Source organism: Heterodontus francisci, chromosome 23, assembly GCF_036365525.1.
Source record: "Heterodontus francisci isolate sHetFra1 chromosome 23, sHetFra1.hap1, whole genome shotgun sequence".
Taxonomy (NCBI): domain Eukaryota; kingdom Metazoa; phylum Chordata; class Chondrichthyes; order Heterodontiformes; family Heterodontidae; genus Heterodontus; species Heterodontus francisci.
Genome location: NC_090393.1, coordinates 69259605 through 69285297, shown reverse-complemented (window position 1 = coordinate 69285297; position 25693 = coordinate 69259605). Strand labels below are relative to the sequence as shown.

The following is a 25693-nucleotide window of genomic DNA, read 5'->3' as shown; positions in this document are numbered from 1 at the left end:
AATTAGGGATGGGCAATAAATGCTGGCCTGGCCAGTGACGCCCACATCCCATGAACGAATTTTAAAAAAACATCTGTAGCCTTTCAGTTTCACCACATTGTAAACAATGTCACCACATCTGTAGCCAACCAATGCTACGATACCCGTAGGCAGTTTCACGACGCATGTAGCTGATCGATGTCATGATGCCTGTAACCATGCAGTGTCAACACACCTGCAGAGAGACAGTTTTACCACACCTATTGCCAGTCAGTGTCACCACACCTTTAGCCAGACTATTTCACCATGCCTGTAGCTGGTCAATGTAACAGTATTTGTAACCATTCAATGTCAACACACCAGTAGAAAGTCAGCGTCATCATACGGGTAGCCTGTCAGTGTCAAAAAAAGTTGTAGCCAGTGTCATCACAGCACAGCCAACCAATGTCACAAAATCTTTGGCCAGACAGTGTCACCACACCTGTAGCCAGTCAATGCTGCCTCTAAATGGGGCTGCCGCTTGTCAGTCACACCATCTTCCACTGTCAGGCTCTGGGAGTTGGAAACAGGGTTGAGACTTGTATCAAAGATTTGCTTGAATTTCTTGCCCATCATCGTGAGATGGACATTAATCCATGGGATTGGATGCATCTTCTACTGTTAATTGATGATGCAAGTACACACAGTCGTCATGGAGACTAAGGACATTGGAGTTTAATTGTATGCATTAAGAATTGAACTGAAGTAAGCCTGCCTTTGTTCAGTGTTTAATGCTGTGCCTCTCTTAAATCACAGCAGATCAGACGACGATTTTCAATCACTTATGTCGAATAGTGAACTTCATAGACTATGTCAAACAGACATGTGAGTGCAAGACTGAAGGTATGTAATGGTCGCGCTTCAAAACCTGAACTGAGACTGACAGCCAGCGTGCAATTCCAAACATGGGCACAGTACAGTAAAGGGCAAAAGGTGAAGTAGAGGGTGCAACAACCAGAGGTATTACAGAAAGAAGGTAGACTTGCATTTCTATAGCATATTTCACAACCTCAGGATGCCCTAGAGCCCTTTACAAGGTAATGGAAATTATTTTTGGAGTGTAGTTACTGTTGTAATGTAGTAAACGTGGCAATCAATTTGCACACAGCAAGATCCCTCCAACAAGATAATGGAAATTATTTTTTTAGAGATGTTGGTTGAGGGAATAAACATTGGCCTAGACATTAGGAATAACTCCCCTGTTAAAGGGCCTCAGTTAAAGTCTATCCAAAAGTTGTCAACACCAACAGTGCAGCATTCCCTCTGTACTGCACTGAGTCTCAGCCTAGATTATGTGCTCAATTCCTGGAGCGAAGCTTGAACCCACAACCTTCTGACTTAGAGATGAGACTGCTACCCATTGAGTCACAGCTAACATACCTTCACACACACAGAATACTCATTTTCGAGAGATTTGAGAGGGACGGTTGGGGGAGGCGAAGCAATCCAGGGGAGCAAATGCTAGCACCTGTGGAACAGTAGCTGGGTGAGGGGGGGATCGAAATTAGGTGTGAATTCAGGTGGGATCTCAGATTCTTCTTCCTATTTCATTGTTTCCAGATTGCATTGACCTGATCGATGAGTCTGGGAACTTGATGAATCTCAGTGTGCAACAAAACTCCCTTCAATTTGCCAGCGATATCCTGAAGGAGCGCAGGAGATATATCCTCATCAAAGTGACAAGTAAGTAAATCCAGAAACAAAAACACGAAATGCTGGAATCACTCATCAGGTCTGGCAGCATCTGTGGAAAGAGAAGCAGAGTTAACGTTTCGGGTCAGTGACCCTTCTTTGGAACTGACAAATATTAGAAAAGTCACAGATTATAAGCAAGTGAGGTGGGGGTGGGGAAAGAGATAACAAAGGAGAAGGTGTAGATTGGACCAGGCCACATAGCTGACCAAAAGGTCACGGAGCAAAGGCAAACAATATGTTAATGGTGTGTTGAAAGACAAAGCATTAGTACAGATTAGGTGTAAATACACTGAATATTGAACAGCAGCAAGTGCAAACATGAAAAAAACCTGAAAAAAACAGTGGGTAAGCAAACTGAACAAACTAAGATGAAATGAAATAAATGCAAGAAAAGATTGTAAAAAATGTAAAAAATAATGTAAAAAAAAGGAAGAAAAAAATAACTAAAAATGAAAGTAAAATGGGGGGCTGTCATGCTCTGAAATTATTGAACTCAATGTTCAGTCCAGCAGGCTGTAGTGTGCCTAATCGGTAGATGAGATGCTGTTCCTCGAGCTTGCGTTGATGTTCACTGGAACACTGCAGCAATCCCAGGACAGAGATGTGAGCATGACAGCAGGGGGGAGTGTTGAAATGGCAAGCGGCAGGAAGCTCAGGGTCCTGCTTGCGGACTGAGCGGAGATGTTCCGCAAAGCGGTCACCCAGTCTGCGCTTGGTCTCCCCAATGTAGAGGAGACCACACTGTGAGCAGCGAATACAGTATACTACATTGAAAGAAGTACAAGTAAATCGCTGCTTCACCTGAAAGGAGTGTTTGGGGCCTGGGATAGTGAGGAGAGAGGAGGTAAATGGGCAGGTATTACACCTCCTGCGATTGCAGGGGAAGGTGCCCTGGGACGGGGACGAGGTGGTGGGGGTAATGGAGGAGTGGACCAGGGTGTCGCGGAGGGAACGATCCCTTCGGAATGCTGACAGGGGAAGGGAGGGGAAGATGCGACTGGTAGTGGCATCACGCTGGAGGTGGCGGAAATGGCGGAGGATGATCCTTTGGATATGGAGGCTGGTGGGGTGAAAAGTGAGGACAAGGGGAACCCTGTCACGGTTCTGGGAGGGAGGGGAAGGGGTGAGGGTAGAGGTGCGGGGAATGGGTCGGACACGGTTGAGGGCCCTGTCAACCACAGTGGGGGGAAATCCTCGGTTGAGGAAAAAGGAGGTCATATCAGAAGCACCGTCATGGAAGGTAGCATCATCAGAGCAGATGCGTCGGAGACGGAGAAACTGGGAGAATGGAATGGAGTCCTTACAGGAGGTAAGTAAATCCAGAGCCTGTTCAATAAGCAGTCAATCCAAATACTGGCCGGCGGCCTCAGCCTTTCACAGTAAGACTGTGTGGTGTAGAGTTAAACCATCGCCACTGGGAAAGGGTAGCGACACAGCCTGCGGCCAGTGCGCAAACCAACAGACCTGGTACAATAATCAATACTGCGTTATGACTGAAACTTTGCATTTAAGAGAAGGTGTGAGGCAAGAACTGTCAGGGATCAATATTCCACAGTCCCAGAGGGTGAAAGGACAGTATCTGACCCCATTTCCCATGGCTGGCGAGAGTAGAACTAGGGGTCCTTGGGCCTGATGTTAACTTAGTCAAAACCCAATCACTTACAGTTAAAATCAAGTCCATAGTCTCCAGATATTCAGTTGCCCATTTAGGACTGGCATGAGGAGAAATTTCTTCTCTCAGTGACTTGTGAACCTTTGACATTCTCTACCCCAAAGGGTTGTGGATGCTCAGTCATTGAATATATTTCTAGACTGAGATCGTTAGATTTTTAGACTCTAAGGGAATTAAGGGAGATGGGAATAGGGCAGGAAAGTGGAGTTGATGTACAATTTCAGTTATGATCATATTGAATGTTGGAGCAGACTCGAGGGACCTTATGTTCTTATGTCACCGAGTGTGAGAAGGACAGTTTTTTAACACTCTTGGGTGTATGTATTCAATGGTGCATTTGTTCTGTGTATTTAGCACTTGTATTTGACATATTTATTAGAAATGCATATTTAATGTGCATGTTTGTTGTACATTTTAGAACAAGATGATTCCGAGACTATCAAATACGAATCCATGTTGAAGAATATTGAGAATTGTCATCCTGTACTGGCAGGTGAGGATTCATATAACCAGGGAAGTGGGTGCAAAGGGGGGGTTCATAGACCAGCAGGAGACGTGTAACTTGTGCTCTAGTCCTCCCTGTTTGTGCTGAAACTGGTTTATCTTCTGTATGTGTTCTCAGACCAGCTGCGGAAGTTGTCCAATCCCAAGGCCAAGGACAGGAAGGAGCCGATACTGAGGAAATCGCGATCCACCAAGGAGGTCACTCTCACCACACCTTCCAAAAACAAATCAGCTTTTGGGATTAAAAAGAACCCCAGCTTCACACACAAAGCTTTCTGAAAATAATGGAAAATGTTTCAGAATAAAAGCCACAAATCATGGATCTGAGCAGCACCTGCTATTGATACCACACACAGACATAATCCACAAAGGGGTGGGGGAGGGGGGGCATTACACACATGCACACCTCGGGAGGCATACTGAGCCCAGTCGCAGTGCTCATACCACCCCACCTGAGGTCCTGGGATTAAAGCCGAGGTCGAGGCTGTGTGCCTCGCTAAGGCCCTGAGGACTGTTTATATCCTTTGCAAAATATTCCCAAACCATCAGCTACTTTCCCCTAAAATCAATATCACCCAGTGTGCAATGTTTGGAAATTCAAAATGGGATAGAAATATGGCAGAGAAAGAGGTCAAGGGGCTTCAAGAACAGGGCGGGAGGTTTTCCAATGTGGGCAGTGTCGCACGGTCCCTATCCTTTTGTAGTAATAACCAAAGTAACGCAGGACACTCTGAGAATCAGAGGGAGCAGCCCTAAATGGGAGGGAGGGGACCCAGAAATATACACTTTACAGGTGCTGACTGACCTGTCCTACACTTCAAACGTTTACAAGTACAATTCCATAACTATCTGGAAAAGCTGCACAGATTGGGTCTCTTTGCTGTAGAAAAGAGAAGGTTGAGGTGACCTGATAAAATAATGAAGGGCTTCAATAGGTTAGATGGTAGGAAGAATGAGGAAGGCCAATATAATATAAAGGGTTCAATTCTAACGTGGTGCAGGAGCAGATTGACATGGGGTTATATGCACAAATCATTGAAGGTGGCAGGACTAGGCCATTCAGCCCCTTGAGCCTGCTCCTCCATTCAGTAAGATGATAGCTGATCTGATTGTGGCCTCAACTTTCTTTCCAGCCCCCATAAACCTCGATTCCCTTGGAGATCAAAAATCTGTCCAACTCAGCCTTGAACATATTCAATGACACAGCCTCCATTGCTCTCTGGGGAAGAGAATTCCAAAGATTAACGACCCTCAGAGAAGAAATTCCTTCCCATCTTTATCTTAAATGGGAGACCCCTTATTTTGAAAATGTGCTCCCTAATTCTAGGTTCTCCGAGGGGAAACATCCTCTCAGCATCTACCCTGCCAAGCCCCCTCAGAATCTTATATGTTACAATAAGATCACCTCTCATTCTTCTAAACTCCAATGAGTACAGGTCCAACCTGCTTAACCTTTCCTCTTAAGACAACCCCTTCATCCCAGGAATCAACCTAGTGTACTTTCTCTGAACTGCTTCCAATGCAAATATATCCTTCCTTAAGTAAGGAAACCAAAACTGTACACAGTACTCTAGGTGTGGTCTCACCAATGCCCTGTACAGTTGTAGCAAGACTTCCCTACTTGTATATACCATCCCCCTTGTAGTAAAGGTAAACATTCCATTTGCCTTCCTAATTAATTGCTGTACCTGCATGCTAACATTTTGTGATTCATGTACAAGGACACTCAGATCCCTCTGTACCACAGCATTCTGAAGTCTCTCTCCCTGTAAATAATATTCTGCTTTTCTCTTCTTCCTGCAAAGTGGACAACCTCACATTTTCCTACATTATACTCCATCTGCCAAATGTTTGCCCACGCACTTAGCCTTTGCAGACATTGTATCGTCCTCACAACTTGCTTTCCTGCCTATCTTTGCATCATCTGCAAATCTAGTTACGATACAATCGGTCCCTTCATCCAAGTCATTAATATATATTGTAAACAGTTGAGGCCAGGCACTGATCCCTGTGGGACTTGTTACGACCGAGGTGGGAGGAGTGCACTGTTTTTTCTAGTTCCACTTCTCCACAGGTCACAACATATAGTTAAATATTTACTCAGTTACTGATATGGTCAATCATAGACTCCACTCTTTATCCCAGAATAAAATACACCAATCAGGTTCCTTTAATAAACAACAAAATTATCATTTTATTATAAAACAAGACATAACCAGTAACAAAGCAAAGTATTAACACACAGAGTGAAATATGAAAGTTCCCTTTTACCTTAGCCCTCTCTCTCTCACACACACACACACACATACACACAAACATACACATACACACAAACATACACACACCAGTTAATCATAAAATAGTTTTTAACTTTACACCTCTGTTACAAAAAAAACCCAAAAAAGACCTTGGCCAAATACTTGCTAATTCTTGAATAAAAAAAGAGAAGATATGGAAAGATGTCGGTTGTCCCTTTTTTGGTTTGGCATCCCAAATATGCGTAGACGGCTATCACTGGGATCTTTCTAGAACAGTTCTTTTCAGGTGATGTTGAAGATCAGTTTGGCAGGTTTTCCAGGCGAAATGCAGCATCAGAGGTTCCTGGCAGGCTTTTCAGGAAGAAAGCAGCATCAATTTCTCTATTTCTTACACTCGATTTAAAGAGCTTCTTAAAGAGATGGAAAAGCTAACAGATTAAAAAGGCTGAGCTGGGGTGGCTGCTCTCTTGGTTGTTCTTATAAAAATGCCTTTCAATACACTCCACACCCTAACTCAATGTCCAAACTGAAACCAAAAACAACATCTCAAGAGTCAAGCCTCCTGACCCCTGAAAATCTTGACCTGTCACTTCCCTGTAAACATCTCCCCTTAGTCTAAAAAGCCTTTGCTTGATATTTATCTGAAGACAGGTGACTTCCAGTAAGGATTGGTGCAAACAATGGAATCCTTTTCAGTTTTCCCAAATAAAACAATGTCCATAATTCTAAAATACGAGTCCTCAAAAAAATACTTAACAAAAAAAAAGAAGCACCATCATAACACACTCCACTGATTACAGTTTGTCAACCGGAAATTGGCCTGCTTTCTGATTCCTATTAGTTAGCCAATCCTCTATCCATGCTAATATGCCCAACAACATGGGCTCATCTTGTCTAGTAACCTTTTACGTGGCACCTTATTGAATGCTTTTTGAAAATCCAAATACACTACATCTACTGGTTCCCCATTATCCACCCTGCTTGATGCATCCTCAAAGAACACTAATAAATTTGTCAAACTCCATTTCCCTTTTATAAAACCATGTTGACTCTGCCTAATTGCATTATGATATTCTAAATGTCCTGTTAATACTTCCTTATTAATGGATCCTAACATTTTGACAGATGTTAGGCTAACTAGCCTATGGATTCCCACTTACTGCAGCCCATCCCTCGCTTTCTTGAATAGAGGTGTTACATTTGTGTTTTTCCAATCTGCTGGCACCTTTCGAGAATCTTGGGAATTTTGGAAGATTACAACTAATGCAACACTACCGCCGCAGCTACTTCTTTTAAGACCCGAGGATGCAGACCATCAGGTCCAGGGGACTTGTCAGCCTCTAGTCCCATTGGTTTTCCTAGTACTTTTTCTCTAGTGGTAGTGATTGTTTTAAGTTCCTCCCTCCCTTTTGCCTCTTGATGTTCTACTATTCTTCAGATGCTGTTTGTGTCTTCTACTGTGAAGACAGATACAAAATACTTGTTCAAAGTTTGTGCCATTTCCTTACTTCCCATTATTAATTCCCCAGTCTCATCCTCGAAGGGGCCAACACTTGCTTTAGCTACTCTTTTCCTGTTCATATATTTATAGAAGCTTTTACTGTCTGTTTTTATATTTCTTGTTGGTTTACTCTAATTTCTCTCTTTTTTAGTAGTTAATCTTGGGCTTTATAATTTGGGGGCATAGAGTAGAAAAGCAAGGATGTTATAATGGTTGGCATCCTTCAATCTACGAAAGATGATGGACACACAGCAAACAATCCATTTAGGTGGGGTGTCTTCTCTTGGTGCACCTCTGTTGATGGCTGTGAAGGCCAATCCTTGAGGGACAGGTTCTGTCACAAGTGCTGCAAATGAAGCTGCCAAGTGACGCTGTGAGTTATTGTTTTTGATGTTGGCACCTGCTGCCAAGCTGCTGTAGCAAATGGTCATCATGGATGTCCAGTCCATAGGATGTGGCGCCATTTCCATCTTTGACCAGCTAGTGACTCCCAAGTGCAATCATCAACATTTAGGGCCTTCATGTCACGCTTGCAAGCATCCTTGAAATGGAGCTTTGGGCGCCCCCCTGGTCGTCTGGCACCAGCTACCTCACCATACAGAAGGTCCTTGAGCATGCAACCGTCTTCCAACCTGTGGACGTGTCCAATCCACCGAAGCCGCCCATTTGATTAGTGCCATCACACTTGGGAGCTCCGCCTTTGAGAGGACTGCTGCATTTGTGGTTTTGTCCTGCCAGGATATACCCATAATGCACCGCAGACAGCGAAGATGGAAATTATTGAGCTTCTTTTCCTTGTCACTGTTAATCACACATGTTTCACAGCCATACGGCAAGGTGCTGAGAACAAGATTAAGAGGAGATTTAATAGAGGTGTTCAAATCATGAGTGGTCTGGACAGAGTAGACCGGGAGAAACTGTTCCCAATTGACAGAAGGATCCAGAACCAGAGGACACTAATTTAAGGTCATTGGCAAAAGACACAACGGCGATATGCAGAAAAGATCTTTAACACAGCAAGTGGTTAGGATCTGGAATGCACTGCCTGAGAGTATGACGGAGGCAGATTCAATTGTGGCTTTAAAAATGAAATTTAATAATTATATGAAGAGAAAAAAAATTGCAGGGGTACAGGGAAAAGGCAGGGGAGTGACATTAGACGTGTTGCTCTTGCAAAGAACGGCCTGGACACGATGGGCCAAATAGCATCCTTCTGTGCTGTCACCATCCGATGATTCTATAATAATGCTTGGTTTTGTATGCTGCCACCATATTGAGGCTACCCAGAGAGAATCTTAGACTGTTTTATTTAAACATTAACATTTATTTCATAACTATATATGCTCCACAAATCCTGGTTGATTTCTTCAAAAGCCATACTGTATCTGTACGAGTCTCCCATACATAATCTCATGGTGGGCAGTACTCCTTACACTCTCTCAAGATTAACCCTTTCAGACCTTTATACATCACTTAAGTCTTTATCCAAATATATATTTATATACATTCACTTTTTTTATTTACATACTAACCCATCTCCCCCCAAGTCTCTGACTTCATAGATTCATGATCTCGTGTCTTGACTTCAACGGCCTTCTTTAAAGTTTGATGTGTTGGGTGCGTTCTGAATTTCCGAATCAATATCTGATTCGTCTAAATGTATGACCGATTGACATCTTTGCTGTAAAGGAATAAGATTCCTTTTATTTCTCTGTATTGTACCTTCTTGAGTTCGTAGTAGGATCGCTGTTGATTCTCCTCTTTCTGGAGAATTACTCCTCTATTTTGGTCTCGTATCCATACCTTTTGCTCTTCTGACAACTTAGGTAGGTTTCTGGTACAGTACCTATTATAGTTTTGGGTTTGTTTCTTTCAACAAGATTGTTCTTTGTCTTGTACTCTCCAATGATCCTTGCTTTGTAACCCTGGAAGTAATTTCTTGGGTAGAATTGGAAGTTGCATTCAAAGTTTTCTTCCCATTGAATTCTCTGTCCGTATAGAAATCCTGTAGGAACTTGCTGCATTTCTATTTCTCGCTCTGGTAGTCTTTGAGCGGCATGGCGGGCTGTGCTGTGTTGTACAGGTTCTCTCTCTGTTGGGTGGAGTCTGGACTCTCCACAGTGCTTAGGTCGGGGTGGGGAGCTCTGCTTCTGTCCTGGCGCCTGGATTCTTGTGGTTTAACTTATTCTACTTCACAAGATGAAGGTCAATACAAGCTCTTCTGCTTAAGAGTGAACTCCTGATTTCTTAGGACATAGTGTTTCTAATATCTGCTTTCCCTTGTACTGAAGCGTTACTTGTAACTTCCCCTTTACTTCAAGTTCAACCCTTCCTAGGCCACGTAACTGAGTTTCCATTGGTTGTAAAAAGTGTGTGGACAGCCACGGCTCTTTGTCTGATAAGACTGTTACACTTGCACTGGTGTCGAGTTTGAAATTACTGATATATCTGTTGACATATATGTCTGTTGACCAAAATACCTGATTCGGATCATTGATCTCACCAATGTCTCGATTAGTCTGCTGCAGGAGGTTGTTTAACTTCGTTAACCCCTCTATTCTTGTATACTTATTCTTTAGAACTTGAGGTAGTCAGCACATCTTACTGAAATGCCATATTTTTCTGCAATAAAAGCATTCTGTTCTATTGGCAGGACATTATTTGCACCTATGGGTACTTTTGGTGCCACATCACTGGCAGGGTTTAATGGCATCTTTTGCTCTCACACCACCAATGTCCCCCCCACCCTCCTTCACCAGTGTACCTCTTTTAATGGAGCCTCTTTTTCAGCCCTGTGAAGGAACTATACTATTGGAGGAGGTTTCCTGAACCAAGGTTTTTCTTCACCTCGCAGGATTGGTGCTCTTCCTGTCCTCAGCTTGCCTCACCAATGAATAGCTTTATCCAGGGTGAGGTCTTCTTTAGACTGTAAAATGTTTGATATGGAATCATTCGCAACACCCACAATTCAATCTCTTATCAATTCATCTTTCAGGTCTCCATACTCGTATCCCTCTGCAAGCCCGTAAACGCCATTGATAAAAGTATCAACCGTTTCACCCAGTTGCTGGACCGTTTTGTTGAATTTAGCTCTTCTAAAATCGTGTTATTCCGCAAATTGAAAGAGGTATCACAAGTTTTTAAAACTTGCCAGATGTTTCATTAAAATCTCATCTCACACTTAGGTCATCAGCTATGGCACCAATTGAATATAGTAGTGTATTCATTTGCTCTGCTTCAGACTTGCTAACTTAGATGCAATTCTATATCTGAGCAAGCTTTCTTCCAATATCCCCAGTTTTGAGTCTGATTGGGTCCCTCATGTCTTCTGAAACTCTCTGGCATTTCCAATTTCTGATCCATGTTGCTTTATTTTATACACTTAAGTGTTCCCCTTTAAGAAATCATTTTTTCAGGCTAGCTGCTTTAATGGAGTGCAGCAGGTGCTTTTGAGTGTTCACTGCTGTTTTTAATAGGTCATTTTAGTTTTCCCTTTACTTGAGCAGTTCACTCTGTTTACTCAGTTTGCCTAATGCAGTGGACAGCTGTTTGAGAGTTCTCTGCTGTTTTTAAGACTGTTCTAGGATTTTTCCCTTTCTTTGAGAGCTGCAAGTTATGTTTTTCTTCAGGCTTGGCTGCATTAGTGGCGTTTCCCTGCTGTGTTTGGGGGTTTCCCACACTTGACGCCAGTTCGTACACTTTTCAGCAGCTTCCCACTCCTCATCCCCACACTCAGTCTTAGTAAAGGATTGGGGTTTCCCGATTATTTTTCCCTAGCCTGATGCCTTCAGAAAATAACTAGGCTCTTCAAGGGCTTTTTTTCCTGAAATTCCTTGACCATTGACAGTATGATTCATCCGATCAAAAATTTGATTGGCAGGCAGCCACACTTCTGTTCTATGGAACTTCTCTCAGTCTCAAGGTTTTTTCTTCTTTTCAGCTAGTTGCTCTAAATTTTTCATTTAGTCATAGTTATACAGCACAGAAACAGGGCCCTTCGTGTTTGTGCCGGCCCTCAAGTACCTTTCTATTCTAATCCCATTTTCCAGCACTTGGCCCGTAACCTTGTATGCTATGGTGTTTCAAGTGCACATCTAAATACTTCTTAAATGTTGTGAGGGTTCCTGCCTCTACCACCTCTTCAGGCAGTGTGTTCCAGATTCCAACCACCCTCTGGGTGAAAGGTTTTTTCCTCAAATCCCCTCTAAACCTCCTGACCCTTACTTTAAATCTATGCCCCCTGGTTATTGATCCCTCCGCTAAGGGAAAAAGTTTCTTCCTATCTATCCTATCAATGCCCCTCGTAATTTTGTATACCTCAGTCAGGTGCCCCTCAGCTTTCTCTGCTCCAAGGAAAACAACCCTAGCCAATCCAGTCTCTCTTCATAGCTGAAATGCTCCAGCCCTGGCAACATCCTGGTGAATCTCCTCTGCACCCTCTCCAGTGTAATCACATCCATCCGAAAGTGTGGTGCCCAGAACTGTACACAGTACTCCAGCTGTGGCCTAACTAGCGTTTTACATGGCTGAAGTATGGTAGTTTCTTCAAATTGTTTCTTCTGGGTGCCACTACCCACCACTGTTCACCATATTATGTTTGGTTTCGTATGCTGCCACTATTTTGAGTCTAGTCAAAGAGGATCTTAGACTGTAGTATCTAAACATTAATACTTATTTCCTAACAACCATATACACTCCATACTAGCCTGGGTGACTCCTTCAAAAGCCACGTTGTATCCGTTCAAGTCTCTCCCACATCTCTTACATCATCATGTGGGTGGTATTCTTTACACTCTCTCAAGAGTAACCCTTTCAGACCCTTATACTACAGAGAAAATGTTTTAACTTGCCAGGATACCAAAACTAGGGGCCCATAAATACAAAAGTCACCAGTAAATCCAACTGAGAATTCAGTAGAATTTACCCAGAGCATTGAGCTCGCTAACACAGGAAGTAGTTGAGCTGAATAGCATAGATGAAGCTATATAAGCACACACAGGAGTAAAGATTAGGATATGCTGATAGGATGAGATGCAATAAAGTGGGAGGAGGCTCATGTGGAGCATCAATATCAGCATAGTCCAAGTGGCCTGTTTTTGTGCCATCATGCCTCCATAGGTTTTTGCTAAAGATATCCAAATAATTGCACTCCCCTGATATTTCCCTATAGAAATGTAAATTTTATCCATTCAAGTATTTATTGAATTCCCTTTTGAATCTTAATATTGAATTTCAGGCAGTGCATTCCAGATCACACACAACTCTGTAAAAAATGTTTCCTCATTTCATCACAGGTTCTTCTGCCAATCACCTAAAATCTGTATCCTCTGGTTACTGATCCTTCTGCTACTGGTGTAATAGCTACTCTATCAAACTTTGTATGATTTTGAACATCTCTATCAAATCTCCTCTTAACCTTCTCTGCTCCAAGGGGAACAACTTAGCTTCTCCACATAACTGAACAAATAACTATGTTAATTATCTACAGAGAGCTAATACTGAGCCTCAAACCAGGACATTAGTAACTGGTAAAATATAAAAACAACCCCTTGGCAACCAAAGGCCCTGCTGTGTATTATATTAACACCCATTCACTTCCCAACTTACAAAGAGATACAAAGTCCAATCACAAGAAAATTTTATTCACATCTAGTGACAATACACTACTGAGGCCTCTGCTATCTCCAGTAAAATCATTACAAGGTACACGGTTGGAGTCATCGCATACCCGACATTCCTCTTCACATCCTCCAGGCTTCCAACCAGCAGCTCCCACTTCAGGATAGACCTAATAAAAATATATAAGAATTACAAAGGGTGCAATCACCCACCCAGGGGACATGTGTTAATTTGAGCAGAGTGTGTAGGTTGTGTCACCATTACTCACCAGCAGCAGCAGAGTGGAGCCAAGGTTAGGGAGAGGGTTTGGAAAACAAAAGCTGTATGGGCAGACTTCAAAAATGTGCTTGAGGTGCACAAGTGAGAGTGCCTGTGTGCACCTGAGAATGTGAGGATGTCGCTGGTAAGACCAGCATTTAATTGTCCATCCCGAATCATCCTTGAGGGTGATGTGGTGAGCTGCCTTGTTGAATCACAATAAGCACAGCAATTTGGTACAACTGAGTGGCTTGCTAGGCCATTTCAGATGGCAGTTAAGAGACAACCATGTGCTGTGGGTCTAGAGTCCTTGCAGATAAGGACGGCAGATTTGCTTCTCTGAAGGATATTAGTGAACGAGATGGGTTTTTACTCCAATCTAGTTTTTTAAAATTCGACTTATTCAATTAATTAAATTTAAATTCTGCAGCTGCCATGGTGGGATTTGAACTCATGCCTCGAAATCATTACCAAGCTTCTGGATTATTAGTGGAGTAGCATTAACACTATGCTACCGTTCCCATCGAGTGAGTGCATGCTTGCGTACAAATGTGCACGTGCGTTCGAGTGTGTGTCCACGCATTTGAGAATTGTGGCTTTGCAACTCATCAAATATAGATTCCCACTCAAACATGCGCAAACATTCCTCTCTCCCTCATGGACCCAAACTCCCCCTTTCCCCCTCCAAGGAGACACTCCCCTTTTCCTTCCTTCGCTCCCTCCCACATGGACTCACACACCCCCTTTTCCTCCGTTACACCCTCCCACACTTGCACAATGCCCCTCTCCTCCTCTCCCTACCACGCGCGCTCCCCCTCTCCTTACCACGCGCGCTCCCCCTCTCCCTACCACGCGCGCTCCCCCTCTCCCTCCCTTTCCCACATTCCCTCCCTCACGCGCACCCCCTTTCCCTCCCTCACGCGCACTCCCTTTCCCTCCCTGCCTCCCTCTCGCTCCCCCTCCCTCGCGGCCTCACACGCGCTCTCCCTTCACCCCCTCCCGCGCTCCCCCTTTCCCCCCCTCCCTCGCGCTCCCCCTTCCCCCCCCCTCCCTCGCGCTCCCCCTTTCCCCCCCCTCCCTCGCGCTCCCTTTCCCTCCCCTCCCTCGCGCTCCCTTTCCCTCCCTCACGCGCACTCCCTTTCCCTCCCTCACGCGCACTCCCCTTCCCTCCCTCACGCGCACTCCCCTTCCCTCCCTCACGCGCACTCCCCTTCCCTCCCTCACGCGCACTCCCCTTCCCTCCCTCACGCGCACTCCCCTTCCCTCCCTCACGCGCACTCCCCTCCCTCTCCCCCCCCCCCTTTCCCTCCCTGCCTCACACGCGCTGCCCCTTTCCCTCCCTGCCTCACACGCGCTGCCCCTTTCCCTCCCTGCCTCACACGCGCTGCCCCTTTCCCCGCCTCACACGCGCTGCCCCTTTCCCCCCCTCCCGCTCTCCCCCTTCCCCCCCTCCCGCTCTCCCCCTTCCCCCCCTCCCCCTTCCCCCCCTCCCGCTCTCCCCCTTCCCCCCCTCCCCCCCTCCCGCTCTCCCCCTTCCCCCCCTCCCCCCCCTCCCGCTCTCCCCCTCCCCCCCCTCCCGCTCTCCCCCTTCCCCCCCTCCCCCCCTCCCGCTCTCCCCCTTCCCCCCTCCCCCCCCTCCCGCTCTCCCCCTTCCCCCCTCCCCCCCCTCCCGCTCTCCCCCTTCCCCCCCTCCCGCTCTCCCCCCTCCCCCCCTCCCGCTCTCCCCCTTCCCCCCCTCCCTCTCTCCCCCTTCCCCTTCCCCCCCTCCCTCTCTCCCCCTTCCCCTTCCCCCCCTCCCTCTCTCCCCCTTCCCCTTCCCCCCCTCCCTCTCTCCCCCTTCCCCTTCCCCCCCTCCCTCTCTCCCCCTTCCCCCCCTCCCTCTCCCCCTTCCCCCCCTCCCTCTCCCCCTTCCCCCCCTCCCTCTCCCCCTTCCCCCCCTCCCTCTCCCCCTTCCCCCCCTCCCTCTCCCCCTTCCCCCCCTCCCTCTCCCCCTTCCCCCCTCCCTCTCCCCCTTCCCCCCTCCCTCTCCCCCTTCCCCCCTCCCTCTCCCCCTTCCCCCTTTCCCACCCCCCTCCCCCCTTTCCCACCCCCCTCCCCCCCTTTCCCTCCCCGCCTCCCACGCGCTCCCCCTTTCTCTCCCTGCCACACTCCCCCTTTCCCTCCCTTCCTCACACACGCTGCCCCATTCCCTCCCTGCCTCACACACGCTGCCCCATTCCTTCCCTGCCACGTGCTCCCCATTTCCCTCCCTTTCTCCCACACACACTCCCCCACCTGCAAGTTCCCCTCCAAGCCACACACCATCCTGACTTGGAACTATATTGCTGTTCATTCACTGTCGCTGGGTCAAAATCCTGGAACTCCCTTCCTAACAGCATTATAGGTGTACCTACCCCACATGGACCGCAGCGGTTCAGGAAGGCAGCTCACCACCATTTTCTCAAGGGCAATTAGGGATGGGCCACAATTGCTGGCCTTGCCAGTGATGCCCACATCCCATGAACGAATAAAAAAAAAAGTCAGAGCCACATAAAAACTAATTAAAACAACTGTAGTACTATACCTGTCCCACTTACCATATGAAGATTTGCATTGTTTCAGCACTTCATTGAAACCATCGCAGAGTGTTAGGTCATGCTGGTTCTGGGCGCACTCCAGGAACTGCCTCATTTCAAACTGGCAGGGCATGTTCTGCTGGGCCTGTGGCCGGGCTGGTGGGGCTGCCATTGGAGGCTCCTGTAGGGAAAAAGCAAAACTCCTCTGATTAAAGGTCAACTGGCAAAGAGCAAAAGCATTGCCTCACATTGTAATACTTAGGATTCCAACACAAAGAGGCCATTCGGATTCACAAGTCCCTGCTGATGTTTCTCCCCACATCTTCCAGTCACATATCACTTCATCCTGTTTCCTTCAGGTACCTTGTTATGACCGACCGCTCCTGTCAAAGCCCCCAATCAAAATATAACATTCTGATTGTGATGGGACCAATGCACTGTTGATTCAATCCCGTCGTTCCACATATTGACTAACATATAATTTTAAAACTTTCCAAATTAAAGGAAGACCCACCAAACTGTACCATCTATTAATCTCCGAATGAGGCTAACCAAACCAGGTGTCTTTAAATCAACAAATTAACTCTCTAATTAAAAGAACTAAATTCTTAAACACTAAGAAGATATAAACAATATTTAAAATAGAAAAAAAAATTAGAGTCCTTCCAAATTTACAGTCCGAGTTTGCTCGCAGTCCTCGCGGTCGTCCGATGCGGGGAAAAAAGGTTCTTCCACCGTAGAACAATCCGTAGTCTAACTTCAGTAGATGATGCTTTCCTTCTCCAGTGAATTTCAACAATTAACAACTGGCAAACACTTTCAATGGAATCAATCTGACTTCAGAGTTTTTTTTAAAGGGATAAAAGATTGTCACAGTCTAACTTCCCTTTCTTCACTTTAAATTACCAGAGATCTGTGTCTTGGCTTGACTTTTTAGAATTTCGAGACAATAATTAAACAGACAAAAATCCTATTGCCTTCAGTTTAAATGGTTGAGAGCTCTTTTTCAGCGCTGACACCACAGCTGCCTGTGTCTTCTCTGTCTGTGTGTTCAAACTGTCTTACTAACTGCCAGTTCAAACTGAATTGTAACAAATGTATCGCATCAGGCTCACTCCCAGTGGCTGTTTCCATGGTATCGAGAAGGCACCCTTTGAATCGCAGTCTCCAAATGGCTGTTTCTAAGCCAACGAAAATGCACCTTCCTAGAACTCCTACCTCTGCCCCAAGCGGAATGAAACACCATCCCTGAAGTGCGTTTCATTACAATGGGTAAAAAAAATACAAATTGAAAAGACGCTAATTTTTTTTCCACGCATTTTAAGATATACACATTTCTAAAAAAAAATGTTTAGACTACAGCAACAAATTCCACCAGAACATTTTGGCTTTAAATTTTCAAAAAGGTTGTTCCAATTAACCCATTTCAAATTTACAAGCATAATCTTCCAATTGTTTCGTGTTTTCCTTCCAAGTGTCCCGATTGTCAGGTCTTAGCCAGGTGAGCTGCACAGCTAGGAGCACTGACCACTACTGGCTTCACTATTCTCTGAGAATTTTCTCGAGTACCCCTTAATCTATGTGGCATCGCTTGACACTGGAAAACCCTGTTCAGTGTAACAGAAGCTGATTTTTTTCTTACCCTGGGGTGTCAAAGGAATTTGACAGTATCCTTCCAACTCATCTGTCTCTTTAAGACACATTGTGTTGCCCACTCTGTCCTTACAGTCCTTTTAATGAGAATTTGGGTAGGAGTCTGCCTTTTTTACCACAGTGACTTTTCTAGAGTCTATGCAAGTGTGAGCCGTCCCACCAGAATTATTCATCAAGACCATGTGTGAATTCCAGCTGTCCTGACTAGGTTCATCTAAGCTGCCCTTGAGCATGCATTGTACCTCTGCTTCCACTTGGGCCTGTCTGTCTGGACCTAAGCAACAAGGATGTCGTTTTAAAGGAATGTCTCCCCCTATTCCCACATCATGTGTGGCTAAGGTTGTACATCCTGGCTTATCCCGACAAACTTTTTGAAACATTGTGAAAACCCTGGTTAGGACTTCACACTGTTTTGCCTCTAAGTGTGAAAGCCTATTGTTTAATTTTCCTACCCATTCTGTATTCGCTGATCGGATAGTAGGAAGTTCTATCTGAGAATTTCCTAGGCCTACATCTGCCTCACCCTCACTATCCTTTTCCTTCTCCACAGTCCCGATTACCTGACATACCTGTACTGGCTTATCCTCCTCCCTGCGGTAATATGGTTTGAGTAAATTAATGTAACACAACTGTCTCTTCATCCAGCTATCAGGGGTCTCAATCAAGTAATCTACCTTACCCACTCTTCTGATCACTCTATATGGGCCACTGAACCATGCTTTCACTGGTTCTCCCTGTGACGGTAACAACACTAATGCCTCATCCCCTGGTTTTATGGTAGGTTGTGGTTTTCCCACTGTTTGACAGGTGTGGCATGCCCTACAAAATTGTCTCACCTCCTTTGTAAGACCTGGCCAGTAATAATGTTTGCTTATGTGTGATTTGGTCTTCTGAATCCCCTATGTCCTGAAAAAGGAATGTCGTCTGCTAACCTTAATAATCCTTGTCGATATTTAGGTGGTACCACTATCTGTTCAATAACTGTTCAGTCTTCGTCAGCAGGTCTATGAGGTGGTCTCCATTTTCTCCTCAAAACCCTGTTTGCCATGTAATAGCCTTCCGCAACTCCTTTCACCTCAGCTTCTGAGAGAGCCGTCTGTGCTATTTGGTAGATCCCTGGATCAGCTTGCTGTGCTGCAATGATAGATGATCTGTTGAACATCTCATTTGGGGTTTTAGATAATCCAAATAAGGTTTTAGATGCCTGATTATCTATTTGTGGTGCCCCTTTTACCTCCAACAATGGATCCTGTTGAGCCATTGCTCGGATAACTACTCACGTAGGAAATATTCCCGGAACTTGTCCTTGTAATTGCTCCGTTTCCTTAATTTCACTTGGTTCCTCTAACTATAGGAGAGACTGATATTTTTGATCCTGCCAAATCATTCCCTTGACTGGTAAACTGTGGACAACACCAACAGTTATTACCCCAGTTATTAAGTCACTCTCTCGGCATACTTTATACAAAGGTACAGGTATACACACCCCGCAAATTGGGGGTCAGGTACTCTTTTAAACATGAACTGATTTAAAGGGACAGCAGAACTTTATCTCATTTTTATTGGTCCTTTTCAGTGCTTTAACTGAATTCCAGGATTATCACAGCACCAACAGTGAGGGGCCCCATTTCACTCCATTCCTAGACATTTATGCTTCAGGCTCATTCCAGTTTGCCATAGGGACTTTGGTAACATTGTCAATTAGTCATGCACAGATGCAAGCAGGCGACTGAACTGCAGCTTCATCACATGTTCACTGTTGCCACCCCCCCGCCCCACATGGAACACATGGACTTTGTCACTAAGATCGAGACCATCTGCCTCTGCCGTGTCCGTCCCTTCCAATGGCCCACCGAGTCAAACTTCCACTAAAGCTCCCGCTGCCCTAGCCCTGAACTCACATCTTTCCCACAATCCTATTCCCACAACGCCACAGCGGTGCAGTGGTTAGCACCGCAGCCTCACAGCTCCAGCAACCCGAGTTCGGTTCTGGGTACTGCCTGTGCGGAGTTTGCAAGTTCTCCCTGTGACTGTGTGGGTTTCCTCCGGGTGCTCTGGTTTCCTCCCACAGCCAAAGACTTGCAGGTTGATAGGTAAATTGGCCATTGTAAATTGCCCCTAGTGTAGGTAGGTGGTAGGAGAATGGTGGGGATGTGGTAGGGAATATGGGATTAATGTAGGATTAGTATAAATGGGTGGTTGTTGGTCGGCACAGACTCAGTGGGCCAAAGGGCCTGTTTCAGTGCTGTATCTCTATGACTATACTGAACACCCAACTTCCCCTCCCAATCCCCACGTTAGCCAATATTGTTAACCTTCAGGGGTTGGTCCCCCTCTCCTTTAAATCTGTTGTCACCATCCCTCTCCTCAAAAACCCAATCCTTGACCCGACCACCTTTGCAAACTACCACACCATCTCCAACTTTCCTTTCCTCTCCAAAGTCCTTGAATGCGTTGATGCCTTCCAAATTCATGACCATTTGACCTGGAGTTCCATGTTTGAATCCCTCTAATCAGGTTTCAGCCGCTGCCATAGTACCAAAACAGCTCTTATCAAAGTCACAAATGACACCCTATGTGACTTTGACAAAGGTAAATGTTCCCTCCTCGACCTGTCTGACATAGTTGACCACACCAGCCTCCTTCAAAACCTCTCCACTGTTATCCAGCTGGGTGGGACTGCTCTCACCTGATTCCATTCTTATCTGTCTAATCATAGCCAGAGAATCACTTGCAATGGCTTCTCCTCCTGCTCCCCCAAGGATCTATCCATGGCTCCCTTCTATTTCTCATCTACAAGCTGTCTCTCAGCAACATCTGAAAGCACAATGTTATTATTCACATGTACACTGACAACACCCAGCTGTACTTCACCACCACTTTCCTCAACTCCTCGACTGTTGCTAAACTATCAGACTGCTTATCCTACATCCAAATTTTCTCCAATTAAATATTGGGAAGACTGAAGACATTGTTTACAGTCCCTGCTCCAAACTCTGTTCCCTAGCTACAGACTCCATCCCTCTCCCTGGCAACAGCTTGAGATTAAAACAGTCTGTTCACAACCTTGATGTCACATTTGACCCGAAATGAAATTCTGACAACATTCGCAACATCACTAATATCGCCTATTTCCACCTCAGTAACATTGCAAGACATTGCTCCATCTCATCTGCTGCTTAAATCCTCATTCATGCCCTCACATTTGACTATCCCAATGCACTCCTGGCTGGCCTCCCACATTTTACCCTCTGTTAACTTGAGGTCATCCAAAACTCTGCTGCCCGTGTCTTAACTCACACCAAGTCCCGTTCCCCTATCATCCCTGTGCTCACTGACCTACATTGGCTCCCATCAAGCAAGGTCATGATTTTAAAATTCTCATCCTTATTTTCAAATCCCTCCCTGGCCCTCCCTATCTCTAATCTCCTCCAGTCCCACAACCCTCCAAGATATCTGTGCTCATCCAATTCTGGCCTCTTGAGCATCGCTGATTTTAATCGCTCCACCAGTGGTGGCCGTGCCTTCAGTTGCCTAGGCCCTAAGCTTTGGAATTCCCTCCCTGCACCTCGCTTTCCTCCTTTAAGATAATCCTTCAAATCTATGTCTTTAACCAAGCTTTTGGTTATCTGACCTCATATCTCCCTTGTGGCTCAGTGTCATTTTGTTTTATAATGTTCCTGTGAAGTGCCCTGGGACATTTGTTTCGTTGAAGGTGCTATATAAATGTAAGTTGTTGTTGTTAAAAATAATATTCACAGACACTCCCTTATCAGCCACGTTAGTTACCTGCACAAGAAAACTCAGATAGGACAACTTAGACATCCCTTTACAAATCCATGCTGGCTCTCTGATCAGTTCACATTTGCCCAGTTGCTCAGTCACTCTGTCCCCAGCAACAGATTCTAGTAACTTCCCTACAACTGATGCTGGCCGAATAGGTCCGTCAATTCCTAGTTTCTCTCTCCCGCCATTCTTAAATAATGGAGCCACATTGACAATTTTCCAATTAAAGGGGCGAATCAAGAGTTGTTAGGGCGGCACAGTGGCGCAGTGGTTAGCACCGCAGCCTCACAGCTCCAGGGACCCGGGTTCGATTCCGGGTACTGCCTGTGTGGAGTTTGCAAGTTCTCCCTGTGTCTGCGTGGGTTTTCTCCGGGTGCTCCGGTTTCCTCCCACAAGCCAAAAGACTTGCAGGTTGATAGGTAAATTGGCAATTATAAATTGTCACTAGTATAGGTAGGTGGTAGGGAAATATAGGGATAGGTGGGGATGTTTGTTGGGAATATGGGATTAGTGTAGGATTAGTATAAAATGGGTGGTTGATGTTCGGCACAGACTCGGTGGGCCGAAGGGCCTGTTTCAGTGCTGTATCTCTAATCTAAAAAAAAAATCATGATTAGACTACCTACAATTTCCACACATACCTTGTAATATATTGGGATGCAAACATCAGTACAAAAAAAGTGTAGAAAATGATGAGACCAAAGACAGATAAAATCTCAACCCCCAACTCCTGGGGATTTCACCATCTTTAGTCCCATTAAAAAGAGTTCTTTGCCTTGATGTGTTTACCTCATATTTGTGGTACTTAATCCTCTACCTCTACTGTCAAGACTAATACAAAGTATTTAGTAAGCCTGCCATTGATGTCCAATGATGGTGAAAGGCACTGTACCTCTCTCCTGTGACTCACTCCCTTACCTGGTAGGTGACGTCTGCCTTGGCTGGCTCGGAGCTGCTTCCTCCACTGAAGGCCCCAGTCAACGCACTCCCCATCACATGGCCTACTGCTGAACCCACTGCCACTCCTGCAGCAGTGGTTGCCATTTGTGCCATCAGGCCTGGCTGCTGCGGCTGACGAGGGGCAGGAGCGACGGCTGATGGTGGAGGGTGAGCTGGGGGAGGGGCACGGGATGGAGCTGGGCGACTGCAATATAAACACAACAAACCATTACGGAGCATCGTGTGGGCACATTGGCTCATCATCACCATACAGCAAAAAACAAGCAATAAACAGACACAGGCAGCAAAAGGTCAGCCTCGAACCACCAAAGTCTTTCAGGAGGAAAGTGGGGTGGGGGCTGAGACATGGGGGAGAGGAAGAGAGCCAGACCGGGTGGGGGGGCGAGCTGACTCGGGGATGGGGGGCAGAGAGCGCTGATGGGGAGGGGGCGATGTGGGGGGGGGGAGGGGGCGATGTGGGGGGGGGGAGGGGGCGATGTGGGGGGGGGGAGGGGGCGATGTGGGGGGGGAGGGGGCGATGTGGGGGGGGAGGGGGGTGATTTGGGGGGGGGAGGGGTGTGATTTGGGGGGGGAGGGGGGTGATGTGGGGGGGGAGGGGGGTGATGTGGGGGGGTAGGGGGTGATGTGGGGGGGAGGGGGAAGATGTGGGGGGGGAGGGGGAAGATGTGGGGGGGGAGGGGGAAGATGTGGGGGGGGAGGGGGAAGATGTGGGGGGGGAGGGGGAAGATGTGGGGGGGGAGGGGGAAGATGTGGGGGGGAGGGGGAAGATGTGGGGGGGGAGGGGGAAGATGTGGGGGGGAGGGGAAGATGTGGGGGGGGAGGGGGAAGATGTGGGGGGGGAGGGGGAAGATGTGGGGGGGGAGGGGGAAGATGTGGGGGGGGAGGGGGAAGATGTGGGGGGGGAGGGGGAAGATGTGGGGGGGGAGGGGGAAGATGTGGGGGGGGAGGGGGAAGATGTGGGGGGGGAGGGGGAAGATGTGGGGGGGGAGGGGGAAGATGTGGGGGGGGAGGGGGAAGATGTGGGGGGGGAGGGGGAAGATGTGGGGGGGGAGGGGGAAGATGTGGGGGGGGAGGGGAAAGATGTGGGGGGGGAGGGGAAAGATGTGGGGGGGGAGGGGGAAGATGTGGGGGGGGAGGGGGAAGATGTGGGGGGGGAGGGGGAAGATGTGGGGGGGGAGGGGGAAGATGTGGGGGGGGAGGGGGAAGATGTGGGGGGGGAGGGGGAAGATGTGGGGGGGGAGGGGGAAGATGTGGGGGGGGAGGGGGAAGATGTGGGGGGGGAGGGGGAAGATGTGGGGGGGGAGGGGGAAGATGTGGGGGGGGAGGGGGAAGATGTGGGGGGGGAGGGGGAAGATGTGGGGGGGGAGGGGGAAGATGTGGGGGGGGAGGGGGAAGATGTGGGGGGGGAGGGGGAAGATGTGGGGGGGGAGGGGGAAGATGTGTGGGGGGGAGGGGGAAGATGTGTGGGGGGAGGGGGAAGATGTGTGGGGGGGAGGGGAAGATGTGGGGGGGGGAGGGGAAGATGTGGGGGGGGGGAGGGGAAGATGTGGGGGGGGGGAGGGGAAGATGTGGGGGGGGGGGAGGGGAAGATGTGGGGGGGGGGGAGGGGAAGATGTGGGGGGGGGGTGATGTGGGGGGGAGGGGGTGTCGTTGTTGGTGGTTCCCCTGTCCCCCAGCTGCTGTCTCGGTCCCCGCTCCGTGAGTTGGGAAGTGCGGTGTTGAATGATCGCAGTGGCTGAGGCCGGGACTCGATCGGCGGGCCTCAACCGGTGACCTCGGCTCGTCCTTCAGGAAAGCGGCGTCACCGGCCGAGTCAGGGTCTGGACTGGGCCTGTCCTGAGCTCAGTCTGTCAGTCAGTCTTCCCGGCCCGGTCAGCTCCAGACCGACTCAGCGTAGGCCTCACCTCATTCGGCTGCGGCTTCCTCGGGGCATTGCGAATCCGGCGTCCACTTCAAACCTGACACCCTGAGACAGTGACTGAGCGGCGTACAAACTCGTGCTCACAACGTGCATCCGTCACCTAGTGCGTCATCCCGTTCGCCCTAGCCCCGGCGTCGCCCCGCCCCCTGCCGTGGCCCCGCCCTTTCTCCATAGCACCGCCCCCACCCGTAGCCCCGCCCTTTCCCCTGAACTTTGCTGATCTTCAAAATCGGGTCATGGGATCTTTCACATCCACCCAAGGAGGGAGATGGCGCCTTTGCAATTTGGACTGAGATGAGGAGAAATTTCTTCACTCAGGCTTGTGAATCTTTGGAATTTTCTGCCCAAGAGGGCTGTGGATGTTTCATCGTTGAGCCTCTTTAAGGCACATTAATAGATTTTCAAACACTATGAGAATTGATGGATATTAGCATAGTGCAGGAAGGTGGAGCTGTTGTAGATCAGCCATGATCTTATTGCTTGGTAGAGCAGGCTCGAAGTGCCAAATTGCCTCCCCCTGCTCCTACTTATGTTTCTGATGCTTCATGTCTCATCTGAAAGACAGCCCCCCTGATAGTGCAGTGCTCCCTCAGTACTGTCTAGAATGTCAACCTAGATTATGTGCTCAAGATTGGGACTTCAACCCATGACGTTCAATCTCAGAGACAAGGGCCACAGCAACTGGGACGAGTTGATGTGGCTAAAAACTATAAGTCAGTCTTTAAGCAACCCATACAAAGCAAGATGCTGCAAATCCTCTCATTCCTCCCCTACCAGGCACATGACAGGGTTCCTCTTGTTCTCATTGTTCACCGCACCACCTCCCACGTTCAACAGATCAACTTTTGCTATTTCTGCAATCTCTAGCGTGATGTCATCACCAAACACACTGCCCCTTATCAGCATTCTTTTTTTTATTCATTCATGGGATGTGGGCGTCGCTGGCCAGGCCAGCATTTATTGCCCATCCCTAATTGCCCTTGAGAAGGTGGTGGTGAACTGCCTTTTTGAACCGCTGCAGTCCATGTGGACTACCGGTAGACCCACAGTGCTGTTAGGAAGGGAGTTCCAGGATTTTGACCCAGCGACAGTGAAGGAACGGCAATATAGTTCCAAGTCAGGATGGTGTGTGGCTTGGAGGGGAACTTGTTCATGGGGTGGTGTTCCCATACATCTGCTGCCTTTGTCCTTCTAGGTGGTAAAGTTCATGGGTTTGGACAGTGCTGTTGAAGGAGTCTTGTTGAGTTCCTGCAGTGTATCTTGCAGATAGTACACACTGCTGACACTGTGCAT

The 25693-nt window shown here is 47.3% G+C and overlaps 2 protein-coding genes across 2 annotated transcripts; one reads left to right on the top strand and one right to left on the bottom strand.

The window, feature by feature from the left end:
* Positions 1-600: 600 nt before the first annotated feature.
* On the top strand, positions 601-4168 carry LOC137382937 (uncharacterized protein C22orf15-like). Its single transcript, XM_068055512.1, has 5 exons — positions 601-655; positions 775-861; positions 1579-1701; positions 3804-3878; positions 4008-4168. The coding sequence occupies exons 1-5, from the start codon at positions 601-603 to the stop codon at positions 4166-4168; spliced, it is 501 nt and encodes a 166-aa protein (XP_067911613.1).
* Positions 4169-13269: 9101 nt separating this feature from the next.
* On the bottom strand, positions 13270-24509 carry chchd10 (coiled-coil-helix-coiled-coil-helix domain containing 10). The gene is made up of 4 exons (XM_068055467.1): positions 24384-24509; positions 22438-22663; positions 16102-16261; positions 13270-13436 (listed from the first exon to the last, which is right to left on the bottom strand). The coding sequence occupies exons 1-4, from the start codon at positions 24491-24493 to the stop codon at positions 13426-13428; spliced, it is 507 nt and encodes a 168-aa protein (XP_067911568.1). The 5' UTR covers positions 24494-24509; the 3' UTR covers positions 13270-13425.
* Between the last annotated feature and the right edge of the window lie 1184 nt (positions 24510-25693).

Excerpts from the sequence above, each read along its gene's own strand:
- chchd10 (XM_068055467.1), bottom strand. The coding sequence starts at position 24,493 with ATGCACGTTGTGAGCACGAGTTTGTACGCCGCTCAGTCACTGTCTCAG. Across the intron at positions 22,664-24,383 it reads GGAAGCCGCAGCCGAATGAG|TCGCCCAGCTCCATCCCGTG; the intron begins GTGAGGCCTACG and ends TTTATATTGCAG. Across the intron at positions 16,262-22,437 it reads AGGCAGACGTCACCTACCAG|GAGCCTCCAATGGCAGCCCC; the intron begins GTAAGGGAGTGA and ends TTTTCCCTACAG.
- LOC137382937 (XM_068055512.1), top strand. The coding sequence starts at position 601 with ATGGACATTAATCCATGGGATTGGATGCATCTTCTACTGTTAATTGAT. Across the intron at positions 862-1,578 it reads ATGTGAGTGCAAGACTGAAG|ATTGCATTGACCTGATCGAT; the intron begins GTATGTAATGGT and ends CATTGTTTCCAG. Across the intron at positions 1,702-3,803 it reads TATCCTCATCAAAGTGACAA|AACAAGATGATTCCGAGACT; the intron begins GTAAGTAAATCC and ends TGTACATTTTAG.